General features: G+C 36.1%; 1 protein-coding gene across 5 annotated transcripts in view; it reads right to left on the bottom strand.

Annotated features, from left to right (window-relative positions):
• Nucleotides 1-18,411, bottom strand: part of TAFA2 (TAFA chemokine like family member 2) — a 198,714-nt gene that overhangs the window by 10,737 nt on the left and 169,566 nt on the right. For 2 of the 5 annotated variants that reach the window (XR_004408111.2, XR_006165326.1), the window contains exons 3-7: nt 15,948-16,100; nt 14,779-14,903; nt 2,792-2,975; nt 2,089-2,207; nt 631-878 (exon numbers count right to left, since the gene is read on the bottom strand). Coding sequence is in view for 1 of the 5 variants with exons in the window: in XM_032999820.2 (XP_032855711.1) it covers nt 14,779-14,903; nt 15,948-16,100 (278 nt within the window). In the remaining 4 variants the exon portion in view is untranslated. The remainder of the gene's footprint in view (nt 1-630; nt 879-2,088; nt 2,208-2,791; nt 2,976-14,778; nt 14,904-15,947; nt 16,101-18,411) is intronic. The other 3 variants (XR_004408112.2, XR_004408113.2, XM_032999820.2) reach the window with 3 other exon arrangements.

Raw genomic sequence — 18,411 nt, 5'->3', positions numbered from 1 at the left:
GTAATTAAAACTAAAATGTTTTGGAAACCTTTCATGTGTAAATTTTGCTTTCCACTCGCTCCAAATAAACTTAAAGTTAGGACTAGAAAAATAGGCAAAGGAAAAATACTTTAGAGCATGGCATACATTCCTGAAAATGGCAGAGCTATTAATCTTAAACATAGTTTTAAGATTAAACAGACAACATCTAGCATATTTTAGGAATATAGTGGAAATACGACTTTCACAACTTTTTCTGAATTTTAAGTAATCCCATATGGGATGCTGACCTTTCAACTACAAAGGAAAACCTAACTGAATGTACCAAGAGGTACTTCCTTTCTAAGTGCTGTTCTCTTCTCCAGAACATCTGTTGCTTTCCTGTGATAGTAAGTAATTTAAGTTCATCAACTGGGTCTACCTTTGAAAGAAGAGTGAGTGAAGAAAGACATTTTAAGGTTCCCAGAAGCATCTGACTGACATACTAAAGCTGCTTAGGAGTGCAGTGCAGAGTCTCTCTAACCACCCTCCTGAAGCTCTGTCCAAAATAAGCCAAGATTCCTGGGCATCTGCAGCAAACTAAACAGCTACAATGAGGAGTAAGGTACAACAATTCCTGTTAATACTGTGTAAACCTGTATTTGTACACACCTGCTGCTCTGTGAGTAATAAACCAGGGCTGGAACACATTTTCTGGAGTGGTTTGACTCTTTATTCCTCAACGAACGTTCTGGCCCTTCCTTAGAATCCGACCAAGACTAGGATTCATCACAACTAGTGCTCCAACGTGGAGCCAGAATATTTTGTGTGTGTGGAAAAATCAAAAATTGTCATCAGGCACAGCAGAAACCTCCTTTCTCTACTTCTCCATTCGGACTTGAGGAGTTTTACACGTTTGCCTAAGAAACAAACACATGTCAAGTACTACACTGTTACGGAATTAGTTACAGAAAACAAAACTGTGATAGATGGAATTTAACTTACAAGGAAAAGTACAAATGACAGGGAAAACATATTTCAGAATCAGAGCAACTTCTCTTAGCAAAAGAGCATGGTCTCAAAAACACTCCCAAGCAATAACAGTAACCCCAGAGGAAAAGGTTTAAACATACTCAAATTCAAACTCATTGATTTGTCACCAAAAAAGCAATGGAAACTGATAGATAACACTCATTTTTTGCAAGCATATCAGCCATCTTTAACTATGGTAAAACAGTAATTGAAAAGTTCTTTGAAAATAAGTCCATGGATAGACCTGTGGTATAGAAAAGAGCCATGAAGTCAGAAGATGATTCTCTCTAAATTAAAGATTTGACTGTGTTCTTCCCATATATGTTTAAGGTAAAACCAAACCAAACCAAAACCCCCAAAAGTTTAAAGTTTGAAAAATGTTATCGTTTTGAGGACAACTCTACTTACAGTCATTTCTATGGTTAGTAGGTAAAAGGAAACACCATAAAATAACAGATGACACATTTCAAAAGTCAATATTCAATTCAGACAGCTGGTTCCTTATCTAGATATTTGAGGCACTTTTTGGACCTGCTAGTAACGGTTGCTTCTGAAAAGGGTTGCACAGCACCTCAAAAGATCACTTAGATTTCTTTAAATAATGCTTACAAAAAGGTTATTATTTTCTTTTTTTTTTTTTAATAGGCTTTTTAACTTAAATGTCCTGCTGCAGATCATGAGAAACAAACATTACAAGATTAAACTCAAAACTCTGGTAACTTGTTGCTTTAATACAATCTCTACACATTTAAATGCTATGGAACACATTAATATCGCTCTGTATTCATATTTCCCTGAACCTGATAGTTTACAAAATAAACTTATTTGATACAACTCACTGGGACAATTATCACAGTGTATATCTGATGAAGACGTATGAGTTATGTCAAGGCTAAATCTAATTCATTAATCTTTTGAACATACTTCATTATTATTCTCTTCCAAAAGGTAATGCCACTACAATGCACGTACCTAAGCTTTCTCAGTGTTTCTGTAACTCATCAGAGAAATTAAGATTATGGTAGAATTGTTTTAACTTCAGAAAATTTTTCATTTTCACACAACAGTTTTATATTAAAAGAAGACTTAAACATAAACCTTATTTTACTTTCTGTAACAGATAATAACTGTAGCAATTCAGACAAGGATATATCCTCTTGAGGTTTTTGTGGTGATCGCAACTCCATAGTGGGACTGCGGCGTGACGGCATAAAAGACTGCAAGACAATTAATTAAATAAATATAATTTTCTTCTCTTTTACACCATTTATTCCATCTAGTCATCTCAAGTGGGAGATAAAAACCACCTCCTTCCTTTTTACAGATAACAAAACTGGAGCATAATAGAGTCAGTCTACCCTTCCAACTGTGAGAAAGTAAATGGAGAAGGAAGGATGGGAACAGAGTCCTCCTGTCTTTGGCTTTATCTGATCTCACTTACCTAAAGAAAAGCCTATTGTTCCTGATTGGAAAGGAAAACCTGTAGCAAGTAGTTTCCTGTGTTTAATATTCTAAAAATGAAACAAAACAAAACAAAACAGCCTTGGTTTAAAACTAGGTTGAGGTTTTAAGTTGCCTAATAGGTATAATGACTTTTCATCTTTTAATATTTTTTTCTAGAAATTGGGTAAGACTGAGCTTCAAATTATCCCCACTAAAAAATCAGGTAGCCTACTTTCATCACATTTGGTATCATTTTCTTCTTCAGATGTTTATGCTGTGTTATTTTTTCCGGGATTTTGAATGGAGAGTAACAAGCATTTGGATGAGATCAAAATAGAAACATAAATTATTTCCTTACCTGTAATTTTATCTTCTCTATTGAGGGTACCTGCTGCTCTGTTAGTGGAGTACTGATGTGTTTTCTGCCTTTGTCCCAAGCTTCAGAGATTCCTCTGGTGATTTTTCCCCACTTGCTTACCAGCTTCCACTGCTGGCATTTTGAGGTAGTGCAATCACATTTGGCTCCAGGAATACTGCCACAGCTGAGGGAATATAAGACAACTAAAAAACAAGTTAGAAAACAGCAGAGAAATATCCAGGCAGGAAAAAAAAAAAGAAAAAAAAAAAAAAGTTTAAAAGCAATGAATCAGTCATCAACTTGAAACCCTTTGATCATTTTCCTCTCTCTTTTCATCCATTTAGAATCTCCACATGAAGAAAAGACTTTTCCATGCTTGGAGAAGTTTTAGCCAAAGTAGTGGGTCCTGACAGAGTAGTGGGTACCCATTCAGAGAACATAAAATTATTTTAAGAGAATCTAATTTTAACTTTCTCCAGTATGAGTACCCATCACGCCATCACTCTAATACAGGTAAGAAAGAGAAGAAAGATGGCAGGTTTGGAGGATTTCAGAAAAATCCCTGTCACCCTGTCAGAAGTCTTAATAGAACTGGGGAAAAGGAAGACTCAAGTACTGGACTTTCCATCTAAAAACTGTCATAGATGAACAATTAGAAGGATTTCTCATTGCCCAGGAAAAAATACATAAAGTCTTGTTCATTAAGAAGTAGTCAAGATTATGGTTGCTGATTCCCAACTAATAGTTGCAGTCATCTTGGTAATCACAGAAAATGAAGGCAAAAGAGCAACTAGTAGTGTGAATTTAAAAAGTAAATGAACACAAAACAGAGAGCATATCCACCATCCATGCTTGAAGTTGTGTGTAGACAACAAAATGTCATTGTCATTCTCTTTCATTTTTTACATGTAATGGTCACATGTTCTTGCGGCATTCTTGGACGAAGATAGCAAAACATACTGGCATTAATTCCAGGAAATGATGGCTTTGATGCTTTCCCCTGACATTTGCCCTGAACGCATGATAAACTGATGCACATTACTAGCATCATTCCTGAACGGATTAAAAATGTCTTCTTGCTTGAGTATTATGAAGATTTCCAGGTGAAAGTTACAACTTCCTATAACTCCTCTGTACTGGTTTTGAACTTCATGGTACACAGAACAGAAGTATCCTGTCAAAGAAAAAAATGAACTCTAGAAATTTAACTAATAAACTTCTTTGGTATTCAATTTAATTTGTCTTTTTTAAAGAACCTGGACAGTTTTCTTCATACCTGCATCTTCTCATTATCTTCTGACTAGTATGTGACCCAAGACAAGGTGAGTGTGAATGATTCGGAGTAGCTAATCACGATTAGACACTGGTATACTAAAATCTCAAGTAATGAAAAAAAGACCAAAAGGCTCTGAAGAGGTTGTTTCTCTCAATTTTCAGGAATATAAGTACCAATAATGTGCTTTCAGGTCAAGAGAGAGGAAAGAGATTCTGATAATTTCTTGAATGACCCTCCAAAAAGAAATTGGCTTTCCAAGCTTCTAATTCAAAATTTCAAGTTGCATTCTAGAAGAAAGTCTCCTGTTCCTTTTTCATACTTTGAAAATATTGAGCATTAATTATTAACAACTGGAATTAGAATGACGACTTGAAGATGATAAATTTGCTATGCTCTTGTTTTCCAAGGTCACTCTGAAAAGATGTTCAAGGAGGCAGGACAGAGGGATCTCAGAATTCTAGAACAACTACTCTGATTTTTCAATTAATTTGCCTAAACTGGTAACAGCACAAGCAGAGGTAAAGTCATTTGGTCTTCTTTTGGCAGGGACATGTTCCTGAGCCACAAAGCTTGAATTTGGGATGAAGGAACAAGCTGCTTTTTTTCTGGTTGGCATCAGTAAGATATTTTCTGGCATTCTTGAACCTGAAGAGGCAAAGCTGTTTTGGTCCTCTTAAAATATGCAGATCCATTAAAATTCTCAAATCTTCTATTACTACTGAGTTTGTAGATACATGTTGGTTAGACACATTCCATTGTCTCCTTGCGATCATATCCGTCTTCATAAACTGGAGACACACTTGTATTCACTTCTGGTTTTATAGGTCTTGCCAATGTAATTCTACAGGTCACATCTTACAAACAAGTTATGGTGAACTGAATATCTTGTAACTTCACCTAGAATCTCCACTTCAGAGTTCTATGACATTTCTTGCTGCAGATATGGAAGGGGTTGAATGATAGTCAGGACTGTAAGGTCTGAGAAGAAATCATCTGTGTATGCTAATAATGCAGTACAAGAAAGCTCAAAGTCCGTTTTATAGAACATATGAAGACCTTTGGAATCTTTGCTCCATACACAGCAGTAGTATCTTTCCTAAGATGAACCTGGTGCTCACCAAGGTGGAAGAAGGAGTAAACTACAAGCTATGCAAAAAATGAATAATTCTGAAATTCTTATGAAAAATAATTTTATGTTGGTCCTCTTCTTTTTTACTTCAGTCCTAGACATCAATCTTCCATTCTCGCCTGAAATGCATTTTTTTTTCTTCATTTTGAACAGTTCTCAGATAGGGCAGGACTATCTTCATTATTCTTGTGGAGAAATAATGATTTACAACCATGCTCACTTTGCTCTGCAAGGGAATAATAACTGAGTAATCTGATTTCAACTGGTTTCAGAGTTGTTCACACCTCCAACAGTGAATGTGCGTAATGCTCTGTATGATTGTCTTTCTCTGCTTGATATTGATTATTATCCATTTCCTTCCTTCCCTATTAGGAGGCAGAAAAGCAGAGCTGCGACAGAGTAGTAATTCTGAAGTTTTCTATAAACAGTCCTAATGAGTAAGGAAATACCTCAAGCAAATTGTGGGATTTTTGAGAATTGAAAGTAATGCCTTTTGGACACTTGGGGGCCACTTTTCCACTCCTTTGTATCAGTTCTGCAACTAACCCGTGATGCAGTTTGTGAAGCCTGTGCCAAATAACCATGGAAAGAGGCAAGGGTTCTGCCTGCAGCTATTTAGGTAGTAGGTAATGTAAGGCTTCAGAACACTCTAGTCCCTCTGAGCTGAAATGTATTGTTTCTGAGTTGCAGAAATGATCCACAAAAGCCCTTATAGACTGAAAAAGGGGGTGAGATGAGGAAGAAGCACTAGTTTTAGAGCATGCCAGCATGACTCACATGATACTGGCATTTGAATATCATCTTCTTATACGGTAACTTGTGAGGCAGTAGAAGCCGACAAAGATTTTCCAGGAAAACTAAAAAGGACTGCTAGATATTCAAAGAGCCGTCCTTGCACAACTGTGAAAGGGCAAAGACACTGACAAAATGGAGCTGCAAATGCAAGTGGAAATGTCTTTGATTTCAGTGTCAGGACTTTTCCACTTCATGGAGAAGTGGAGAAAACCAGTAATTTACATACATCTTTCAGAACTCATTCTTATTTTCCATCACAGAGGCAGAAAATTATTCTTCAGTCATGAGGTCAATATCTCAAACATGCCAGCAAAGGACAAATTGGGGGAAAAAGAAAAGAAAGAAAAATAAATCACAAGTTGAATCTTTTGGGACAAAGGCAGAAAACCTCTTGGTTAGACTGACGGAGTAGAAGATTCCCATGTGGAAGAAAGAAAATCTTGCAAAAATCACTGATTAGTTAATTAATGTCATGCAATCAAAATCTATTTGCATTTTTCTTTAAATATTGCGGAAATATTTTCCTTTGATTTCAGAGTAATTCTGTCAGTTTTCAGGTTCTGCAGAAGCTAAAATGGTGCTTTACAGTGGATTCTAGCTGCAATCTTACCTTAGGAAAAACTATTTCCTCATAAAAATGTATAAACCACAGCCCATATTACTAACACTCTGCAAGTGTGATGAAGAGATTGCAAAAGATGTCATTTCTCATGAATTGTACAGTGTGTCTACTCACAAAAAAAATTAAAGTAACCCTTCTGAATAGCTTGAGAGAAGTCGGTGTATTCACAAGGAGATGCAGCCAGGGATTGGGGGGAAAAAAAAAAAAAAAAGGGGGGGAAAATTTGCAAACCTTCTAGGCAAAAGCTGCTAATAAAAAAAAAATAAAAATACTATTCTCTTTTTAGAAATTATTATCTTTCAAGTAATGCATTAACAGGCTCATTCTTTCCAAAAGAGTTGTACCTACAAATATTGCCTTTAACCCACTATCTCTTTTGATCTTCCTCACTTTCACTTCTTAGTATCAGTATCCATAGGACTCAAAGTCAGAACAGAACTACGCAAAATTTGAGACTGAAAATGTCTTGGGAGTTGAATGTTTGGATTATCTTCACCTACCCAAGAAGTTTTACTGACCTTTCAGTCTATGACTTAGCTTATAACATTTCACACAACATTTCTGCCTTTAATCCTTTTCACCATAACTTTTGTTTTGTGGGTATTTTTAATAAGTACATTGGCCTTTGGGGAAAGGATTATGACTTCTCTAGACTTCTGTGACCTACAAATAAACATCATCAGGCTGTAGGCCTAAACTCATGTCAAATGTAGACTTGCAACAAGACCCTTTTCATAGGGTAGAACTGGGCACACCAAATTCACATTAAAGTAGTAAATTTGGTACATAGCAGCTATTTTTAAGAAAATCAGTGAATTGCATAGCCCTGAATACTGATGATTCCTTGTAACTTGTGTTGGCTGGAATGCTAACTATTTTCATCAAAATGTCCAAGTATCCCAAAAGATCAGTGTTTAGGTGCCCAACAAAAAATACAGAGCTTCCATATGAATAAATTGTGATGCTAGCCCAAAACAATGATTTTTCATACAAAAAGCTAGCTTGACTCCAGAAAATGTCATCCTATTTCCATTACCAGCTCATTTGCCCCCTGAAACTTGTAGGTATTTATAGGAAAATGTGTACGTACCACTTACTGCCATTTTAATGACAGATTAGATACAGTGGGTCTCTGAGTTAGCAATGAGAAACATGCTGAGACAGCTGCAAATTTCTCCTAGTGACAGATTAGCCAAAGGCATCGAAAGAGATACCATAGCAACAAAGAGGCTGTCACGAGTGCAATCACTCTTTTCCATGGGCAATGTTTTCCTACAGTCTGTGCACTTACTTATATTGTAATCACATCCTTTTTATGAACCACAAGGACTTGCTAGTCACTGTATATATGTGTATTATTCCTATAAATCTTCATCTGAAATTAAGGTAGAAGGTGAGGAGTCTATAGACAGAGGCTCTGAAATGAGGCAAGGGAATAAAGCAGTTTTACCATTAGGTTGTTTCTTAATTTATTCATACAGCCCCTTAAATAATATTAGGAAAAGCACTTCCTGTCATTATTTACTACTAACACATGACAGATCATTGATCTATCCTGAAAGTATTTCATGTTTCACAGTGGTCAAAGCAAAAGGCAAATAGTTTCATATGATGGAAATTAATAGCAGTTTTACGTTGAAAAAATGTCATGTGAGAAACGCAATGCCATATTAGCACTGACTGGCCACAACTACCATATATCCGGCCTATCAGAAACATCCTAGAATAACTTTTACACAATATTTATATGACGTTGTTCTGCTTTTTCTAATTACATGTAATTATTAATGCTGGTTTTGAAAAGCCTGGACGAGGAATAAAGATGTGAGGGGGAAGGCTAACACAGTGGCAATATTTCTTTTCAACTTAGGCAGAAAAAACAGTAATACTTGTTCCATTTTTTTCCCCCTCACTGCTGCTTAAAAAGCATATGCATCCGTTGCTCATATGGAGAAGCACAGATCAACAGCTAACGTACCTGCATTGCTAACACTGATGTCAGGCTCAGAATACCATTTTCTTCTCATATTCAGGGACATATTTTACCTTTCTTGTATTATGTTCTCTTACTCAAGCAGTGGCTATGACAGCACTGGTAGTAGTTGTGTAACCACTACTGCTGCCTCCTGACACTGAGAATCTCACTAGCCCACTGCAAAGCATGACTACATAAAGATACCTAGCAGAGGTCCTTTCATTCCTTGTGCTGAAAGGGTTATAAACAGCATATTTTATAAATTGAAACATAAATAAAATTACTGCCTCTCCTTTCATCAGCTGTAATTAATTCAGAAACAATCCAGCATCTGCAAGTGAGAAAGAGGAGACAGGGCAAAAACGCAAGCAGTATTTCTAGATAGCAACAGAACTGCATTGATTCAGAGTAGTGGAATGCAGACACTGAACACCATTTGGCGTCATGTGCAGCCAGTTGGTGTGTTTGGATGGTACACTTTCTCCTCTTCCAAGAATGTTATTCAATTTTTAGTTTCTTTTAAACTCTGCATGCCATAATGTAAAATCAGATTAAATGGAATATTACAAATATCTGACTTCAGGCTCTCTCCAATATTGTTTTGGAATGTAGATAAACATTCTCAGTATGGATTTCTCTCCATCCTGGCAATACTTCTCTTCTTTTCACACCAGTCGTCTATTTCTGGTATTGATTTGGAAGCAGATTTGGATTTGGAATGTAGATAAATATACTCAATATGGATTTATTTTTGGCCCTGTAATATTTCTCTTTTATTCTCTCTGTCCTTGTAATATTTATTTTATTTTTTTGCACTACTCTATTTCTAATATTGGTTTGGCATATAGTTATATAGTAATATATTAGATATTGATTTCTTTCTCTTCTGCAGTGTGCTTTTCCCCACATATTAAAAATAATAGACAGTTTTCAGATTGACAATTGCAGTTAGTTCTGCCTCTCATAAAAGTGTGGGTGTTCAGTTATTCCAGAAGTTGGATGCTCATTTCCAAAAGATGGCCCATTATGACCTGTCTGAAAATACTATTTTCACTTGTTTATAGGAAAACATTCACTTTCACCTGCTAGAGATTTTCAGAGGTTAATAATGAATATCTGCTATGCATTACATTTCATCTTTTTGGTTAATTTATATTATTAGTATTATTAGTAGTATTATACCAACAATTCAATTCTAAAAGGAGATGAACTGATTGCCAATTTTTGCTGAATAATAATAGATAATGGACACGTTGCTCATCATAGTATGATTCATCAACTTAGCTCATAGCTGTGCATCTTCAGAACATGAACATTTTTGAAACTTATACTGCATTTGATAGTGCTCAAATTCCAATGATTCCCAAACTAACAATGAAGGGGCTTTTTTGACCATCCTCCTACTGAAGACCACATCAAAGAGAGTAAAGTCTTCAAGCCAGCATCTTCCTATTCAGCATTAAGCAACCAAATGTTAGGACTAAGCTAGTCATCACAGTTTCCCTTTAGAGTTATTAGGGAAACATAAGCACCTTCAGAAGAGAATTCATCTGACTTAATTGAACAATTCTCTTCAATACTAAAAAGACAGCCAAGAGCTTAGGCTTGTCATCTCACTCTAGAGAGTCTTAACCCAAGAAAAGTCCAGTAAGTTCCATTCCACATATTTTAACCACAACTTAGTACTTAGCATTAAACTATGCCTCATTCCACAAGCAGTTCTAACAAATCAAATTGAAAGCTGAAGGACAAGGCACTACTTCATTAGTGTGCATTCAAAGCTGTACCAGAGGAGGTTTCGAGTGGATGTTAGGAAGCTTTTTTTTTACTGAGAGAATGGTCAAACACTGGAACAGGATCCTTAGGTGGTCGATGCCCCAAGCCTGTCAATATTTAAGGGCCATCTGGACAGTGCATTTATTAACATGCTTTAATTTGGTCAGCCCTAAATTAGTCAGGCAGTTGGACTAGATGATCACTGTAGGTCCCTTCCAACTGAAACAGTCCATTCTATTCTATTACACATGAAAAATATCAAAGTATATTTCTCTGCTTCTTCATAAAATATCAGCCCAGGGACATGTCCCCACTCCTGGACACAAGTGCACACTTCTTCAGTCATGTTGCAGCTCCAGGATCTCAAGATGAGACCCAGGATATGCCACTTTACTTGTGTTCCTGTGCTCTAGTTTCTGCAGGAAAGACACACAGGTTCATGGGCTGACCAGAAGCCAAAGCTAGTCCCAGGGTAGATGCTTGGGGAATGGGGACCCCAGGAGGCATTGCAGCATGCACCTTCATACAGGTTACAAGCAGCTTCTGGTGCTCTTATTTAAAGTCAGCCTCTACTACAAAGATAACAGGCAGTGTCCTGTTCTTAAAAATACAAGTAAAGCTTGGATATGGATCTGCCATTGAAAAACCCCTATCCAGAGACCTCTGGTGTGGAATACACCCCATAACTGAGAAAAATATGGAATTCTTTCTCCTCAGCTCTTATGTGACTGCAAAATGCTTTCCAGTGTTTGTAAAGGACTCCTTTGTTTAATATAAACTCATAGCATTCTTTTAATGTCATTTCCAATTTTGTACATAATACTGTTATATTTTGTATTTTTCAACTGATGGGAAAATTCTTTAAACAGAAATATTCCTTATTTTGCAACAAGGAAAGGAAACACAACTAAGAGAGTTTTTTTAATTAAAATAATTATATTCAAAAGGATGTTAAGAAGAAAGAAAGTAAAAAAAAATTCTTCAGATTTTCCCCCCTTTTTTAACACTTTTGTCATCATTTAAAGAGCGCAACGTGACAAAATTTTTGTGTTTATTTATCGAAACATTGAGACTAGACATTTAGAAAAAAATTCAATTGCTTCCTCTCACAACAGTTTCTCAATCTGAAGGAGAATGCCACAATATGCCTACTAAATCTCAGCTATGCACTTAATTTTTTCATAATTCTCCTAATGTGTTCCTGAACATCCTCTTTTGTTGTGGTATAATGCTCAGGAACACAAACACTCATTTCTTTATATGAAGTAAAAAAAAATACTGTTTTAGCTAAATTGTCATTGCCCTTTCTCCCCTCTCCCTCATACAGGCTACACAGACCCAAAATAGTCAATTGTAAATCAGCCTGTTAACTCAGCAATCAGCTTATTCATACACACTTCCCCCACCCTGTATTCATTACTTTTCCATGGGTAACTTAATGTCAACTTTCTCCCACTAATATGTAGACAAATTAGGAAAAACAGTTTAATCTTGCCATAATACCTGTTTTTGCATTCTGAAGGTAAATAATTTCCACCTGACTTTTCTTAACATTTGAAGTACCATAACATTCATGCTATTTCTAATCCATTATTCGTGTATTACCTTATTAGACCCCCATATCTGAACAAAACGTAAAACCAAAAATAGACCACATTTTTAAAATTCAATTCATTTTGTCCTATTAGTCACTTGGCCTTTTTGCTTAGTGACTGATATCGTAAGTATTAAGAAGTTGGTAGCATTATTATTCACAACAGTGTGATTAAATGTGCTAACAGATGTGGACAAGCAAAATACCTCCTTCCTCCCACTGTTTTTATCTCTAACATCATGTTTAACTATTAACAGCTTGAGATGGGGAAATGTAGGTGTTACTTTTGAACCTGGTACCCTGTAGAAGACAAGATAGTACTTCAGCAGTTAATTGGGCTCCTTTTTCTGCACATGAAGGAGGCAAACTTACAGAAAATGTTTGGAGGTGAATACAGAGTTTCTGAGGCCTTTTAGGAAAGCCTTCACAAGGCTTTTCTGCAATACACTTAAATCATCCAAGATGTTCAGTTCCCTTTGTTTCTTTATGCTTTTACATTATACATTATACATGATAATAGCATATGGGTTATTTCATTTGACAATCAGAAACTTATTATCCATGACTTCTTAATACTGGCTCCCTGTACAGTTCTTTTTATTTTTCTCAAAAAATAGGGGGTTTGGAATCACAGAGCACTTCAGAATTTTTTCTTTTGTTTATAGAGTCTTTGGGGAGCAGAAAGAGGAGCTACAAAAATATTGTATTCACTATGTATTAGGGAAAAGTACTTGCTTTTTGATAATAAGCTACTCTCTTAACACAAAGAATCACTCACATTTCCAATAGCAATATGTATTTTCCTGGCTATCAGAATGACGTCTGTTAAAATCTCATCTCCCTACATCCAGAAAGAGAGAGACTTTCATTCACCTGCTACCTGGCTTTAGTCAGAAATTTGAATTCAAGTTTGCTATTGTCTCAAAACAGCTTTGCAGCTGTGTGGGAAATGAAGGAAAAAGGGGACAACATACAGTATCTGGTCAAACTAGAGGGCAGAACAAATAGTGAGAGATTTAAGGGGATTAGTATTTTACTTTCAGTGGTGGTAAGTCTGCAGGCAGGTTATGGTAGCCACTGTATGAATCAGTGTGTACGATGGCAAATAGAGAAAAGAACTGGCTTTTTCACAGCATCACTTCTGAAGTGGTATGAAACGAGTCCCGAGGATTGCCACCATCCATGTATGACAAGAGAAATCCAACTCCTGGAGAGTCAGATCTACGAGTCTTCAACAGAGGCATAAGCTCTTAAGGACAAGAGCCTTGGGCTTCTATAGATTCCTAACAGTGGACAGAACTTCATAACCTTGACCAATGCAGAAAAACCTATCTTCTGACAAAATGTTAGGAAGAAATCTCCCCAAGGTGATTCTAACTGATATCTCCCCCTTTTTTGACCCACATTTTTACTTACTGCTTGTTAAACACAAGAAATATAAAATGGCAATGCATTCTTTAACACTAATAGTGCCATGTAGCAGTAGCCAGGACAAATTTCAAAACAGAGACACGCATTTATATTTTTCTATTTATATTACTACTATTAATTCTACCTAGTTCCTTTCGGTTATATTATACATGCATACACATTTTACATGCATATAATAAGATTTGCATTAGAATGTACAAAGTTAAACATGGGCAGCATTCAAGCAAGGTTAGCTTCAGAAAAAAACACATTTGAAAGAGGATTGAGGAGTGGAATTGTATATCAAACATTCAGGAAGTATCCTTCCTTCAAAGAATGTCAAAATGTTTTAAAGACTGAAACTGATACAGAAACTGAAACATGTAGAGCTCTCCGTGGAACAGAGAGAATGTGATTCAGTCAGTGCACACTACATTTCACTACAACCAAGGTGTACCAGAAATTTAGTGCCTACACAAGGAAAATTTCAATCAGATGACATGGACAATCAAACACCCGCATAGAGTGAACACCACACTAGCAAATTATGGCCTGACACTATAAAAAATTACTAAATACTTAGAAGCAAAACCAGTCACCAGTATGTGTGGTGGGGTGTAGGAATTAAGGTGTTTATGCTTACACACAGGCATATGCACCTTCAGAGTGCATTTTAATCTGTTTTATGCTGAGGAATAACTGTTTTGACCCTATAAGGATACAACACTGTAGTTTTAGGAAGTTTGAGTGCTTAGTGCTTATCCGAAGAATTTGTTATTCTTCTGTTTCTCTTATCCACTAAAAAGCAGAGATGAAAGCATGTTTAATTTGTTTTCAGGCATTGTATATGATGAATATTAGATGTAATTCTGTTAATGTAATTTTGAACCAATATAAAAAGGTGTCAAATGGAGAAAAGAAATTCACTGAAACTCTGTCAAAATTTTTTAGTAAATCCCAGTCATACAAGACATAAAAATCCAGAATATCACACTCATACTCAGCAGTTTCTATGTAGAAACACGGTAATTCCATGTTACTGGCAAAAATGCATTTGTTTGCTATCCTGTGAATAAAAAGCTCAGCAAGATATATAGACTTTGTGCAACTGGATTCAGAGAGGAACATGTATCAGATTATAATACATTTGATCACTACTGGCAATTGAAAAGGGGATCAACTCTACTATCTCCACTGCTTACCTGAGAAGGTCTGGCACACTGCTTACCATGTTCAAGTAATTGCAAAGTACGCTGAGAAACGTGTGCAGGACAAGGAAGTCCAATCTCAGTATGACTCTTCCCACATTTCTTTAGTCTTCTCAACACATCTTCTATCTGCACCCAATTTCCTGTGTACTTTTGGTTTTTTTAACTTGTTGGTAACATGTCAGGTTGGTATCATACCTACCCTAGTTGTTTTCACTTTATTTCCAGAAGAACAGCTCCATCCCTTACGATCTGGAAGAACTTTACATTCCTCCCCTTCAAGACATGGTTGCATGTGGCACCACCATTTCTGCTCCACTATTGAAGCTACAAAAGAGGAAAACAAACACATCTGCAGGTTGTTGAAATGGACACTTTAATATGTCACTATGTTGCAGCATTTCTTTACTTTTCCAATAAAATTTTAGAAATATATTGACTGACAGATAGTCTGTGATTTTCAGCAAGCTCAGAACCTTCATAAGAAATCGGGTATCAATTTCCTGTGTTGGTGCTGTGCTTCAAAGTCAATCATTTTACTGTATTTTTTTTTCTAATTTATTGTAGTTCAGGAAATAATTTCACAGGATTTCTTTCCAACTTTAATTTTTTTCTTGCTCAGCCAGATTTTAAGTAGAATCTCTTATTTTGAGTTAGTATATTTGTCTGATCTACTCTATAGTCCAGCATAGCCTGATTAAATTTACGCCCCAATGATGACATATTTACATCTCCTATGACAGCCAACAACATATCAACAGCAAAGAGATCATGTAAACAGTGAATCCACCCTACTTCTCTTTCAGAAAAGGAGATGTGAAAAATCAGCTAGTATTTTCCCCAATAAAACATATGAACCTTATGCCAGATTTGTTAAGTAAAATATTAATATTGCACTGTGAATAGGAAAAATAGCGTTGGTCTAAAAAGACTAAAAACCAGCTAGAACTGTGTTCTGTTTGTTTGTTTGTTTGCCTGTTCCCATATGATAAAAATAAATACAAAAATAAAATGTAAGACTGCAGCACGTGAAAATTATAAGCTCATGTAGATTTTGTATGAACACTTTTAATTAAGTGAATTTCATACAATTCCAAGGGCACTCTGTTAGTTAGATCAAATTTAGCTTCTCAAGAGGTCTCTTTCACTGGTATCTAATAATTTTGCTCAGCACTTCCACAGACTAATAGTAAATAATTCATTTTTCCCATCTTTCTCCCATTCACCTTGGGCATGCCCTTCAAAATGCAGAAGCTTTCTTATTCTTATTTTAAATAGTTAACTGTAATGGAGTGGTTCTCACTGATGGCATTAAGCCATCAAAACCCCCTAGGAACATGCAATGAAAGGAAGCAATGGAAGTAGTCGCACCATCAACACAAGAAGGAGCTGCCCGGGTGGTACCTGCTACCTGCCCAGGGAAGCAGGAGCACTTCACCGTCTGTGATCTTTCTTCTATCTTGTTCTTATTGCAACATCTGTGGAGTGCCACCACTTCACAGGTCCCAGTTTTAACATGGTGAGCTGTGAAAATAAGAAGATGAGCAATTTGATAACATTGTGAGGTAGCATCATACTGTTTGGGGTTTTTTTAATTAGAGATGCATTCAACTTGGCTCTGTAAGGCAATCTGCCATGCATGAAACTAGAATTACAATGGTACTAACACTAGAATGTAAAGTTGATTTATTTTCCAAATGTAGCACAACTATCTCAGGCAGAAAACACTGGCTAAAGGAGAAGAATTGGAGAAGGCTGCATATGGGACTGTTCCAGTGAAGCAGGAAGCAGAAACATTATAAAAACTATCCTAGAAACTCTATTAATTTCTGGACTCCCATAAACATCTGTGTATCTCTACTAAGATTTTTTTTTTTTTAAGGGAGAAGCACTGAAATGGAAGTGTATCAATGTTAAAATACCCATAGATACATATGTTTTCAGAATCTATGTCTCCAAACTTTATGTCCAGGGCAGATGCAGTTTTGGATATTACATCCCCAAACCTTCCTACAGATGAACAGAGAAGAACTGGCAGGATACAGGGACAGCCCTCAAACAAAACACTGAAATAAAATCTACTGAGGAATCACATTTTAAATCCTTCTGCCTGGCACTGCAAGCCAATTTTTTGGCACTGGGATACAAATTTTTCAAACACGTGAGGCAACAGGACAATCTTCTTTATCCTATATCCAGTATCCATCACCACCAACCAAGCTGCTCTAACTGATCACCAGACTCATGCTACTGGAGTCCTATGAGAGAACCAGTTTGGTAAGTGGGTAGCTACCAAATTACCCTTTCTGGTTCAGCAGCCAGTTACCACAGGATCTGGAGTTCAGAAAAAGTAATTTTAACTGCATTTTCAGTGGTTACTGACACAAGACCAGATATTTCTGGGGAAAGTTCATTTCCATCAGAAGGAAGAGAGAAAGAAATCTAAATTTTTAACTGGTGTTGACCTACAACCTTGTAGAGGGAGGAATAGTAATTCTGCAAAGCAATATGTATTTTAACAGTACCCCTTAGTCCTCTATTCCTGCTAATGTTTAACTCTTTGTACACTTTATGCAAAGCCTATGTACTGAATGCTTCAGCTACCTTTTATATCGCCAATGGCATACAATAAATGAGAGCTTCCATGAGAAGGCCCTACTAAAAGGCTTTCAGAAGCCCAACACTGATCTCTGGATCCACTCAGTTGTTATTGCATGGTATCAGCTCCCAAAAGGTCTGAGTAAGGAAAACAAACTTGATGTAGGCTGTGGACCCCAAGAATGTGCCCAGAGGCAAAAACCACAGGCAGCAATTAGACTCTGGGTCTTCCCCAACAAAACATAAATTACTAAACAATTCATTCAGGCAATTCTGCATTTTTCAGCAGAACAAAGTCCACTGAACAGTCTGTGATCTTTGTTGTCACTCCCTGAATAGTACTTTGTCAGGTGAGATTATACTCCACCACATTGTGCTGTACTACAAATGAAATTATATAACACAATGCCAACAATTAACTCATCATATTGTGATAGACTGAAATGTTACATATAAATCAGAAATCTAGGAGAAAAAAAAAATATTTTTTTGCATAAAAATGCTTTCCTTTGTTTTTTGACTATTTATCATTTTTAATTCAATAGAGGATGAGGAAATCAATTCATACTATCTGCCTGAACTTTGCAGCCTCTGATATTTTCATACCTTTGATGATGAGCAAATATTTCTACAGCTACTAGCAGTCTGCTCTAAAAATTACTTTCAAATATTTTCCAAATAATTTCACTGGTATATATGCCAATAAACAAATTAAATAAATACAATCATTTTCTCAATAAAACAGTTATAAGGGATTTTATTTGTAAATATGGTAAAAAAATTCTTCAGGGGTACATTTTAAATATGTAATATATATTAGAATTAACACATGCTGCTTTTGTAAGTTCACATTAATTTTTATTTTGATAAGCAATTACACATCTTACACACACATGCTAAAACAAAATCACTAACTTGTATTTTAGGAAAGGTACCTAAAAAACCCAGACTCTGAAACTACAAAAGGAAGAAAATTTAGTGGTAGGATGTGAGCTTCGTCCTACTTAATTTTTCACTCCATTAGTTTTCAGTCCTTATTTGTATTGTATGTGTATCACTGATCCTGAAATTTTGTCTCCTTGCTCTCTTTACACTGCTCTACCAGGTCTACAGAAAAGCCAGAATATACCTGCTAAGAGAAAATAAAGTACAATATACAGCAATAGCCATCTGGAATGGAAGCCAGTTAAAAGAACTGTTGCAAAATTCTATGAGGGAAATGTTCCTATTGAAATAA

The sequence above is a fragment of the Tyto alba genome, unplaced genomic scaffold (assembly GCF_018691265.1).
Source record: "Tyto alba isolate M040663 unplaced genomic scaffold, T.alba_DEE_v4.0 Super-Scaffold_2, whole genome shotgun sequence".
Lineage (NCBI taxonomy): Eukaryota > Metazoa > Chordata > Aves > Strigiformes > Tytonidae > Tyto > Tyto alba.
This window is presented reverse-complemented; position numbering and strand designations above follow the sequence as displayed.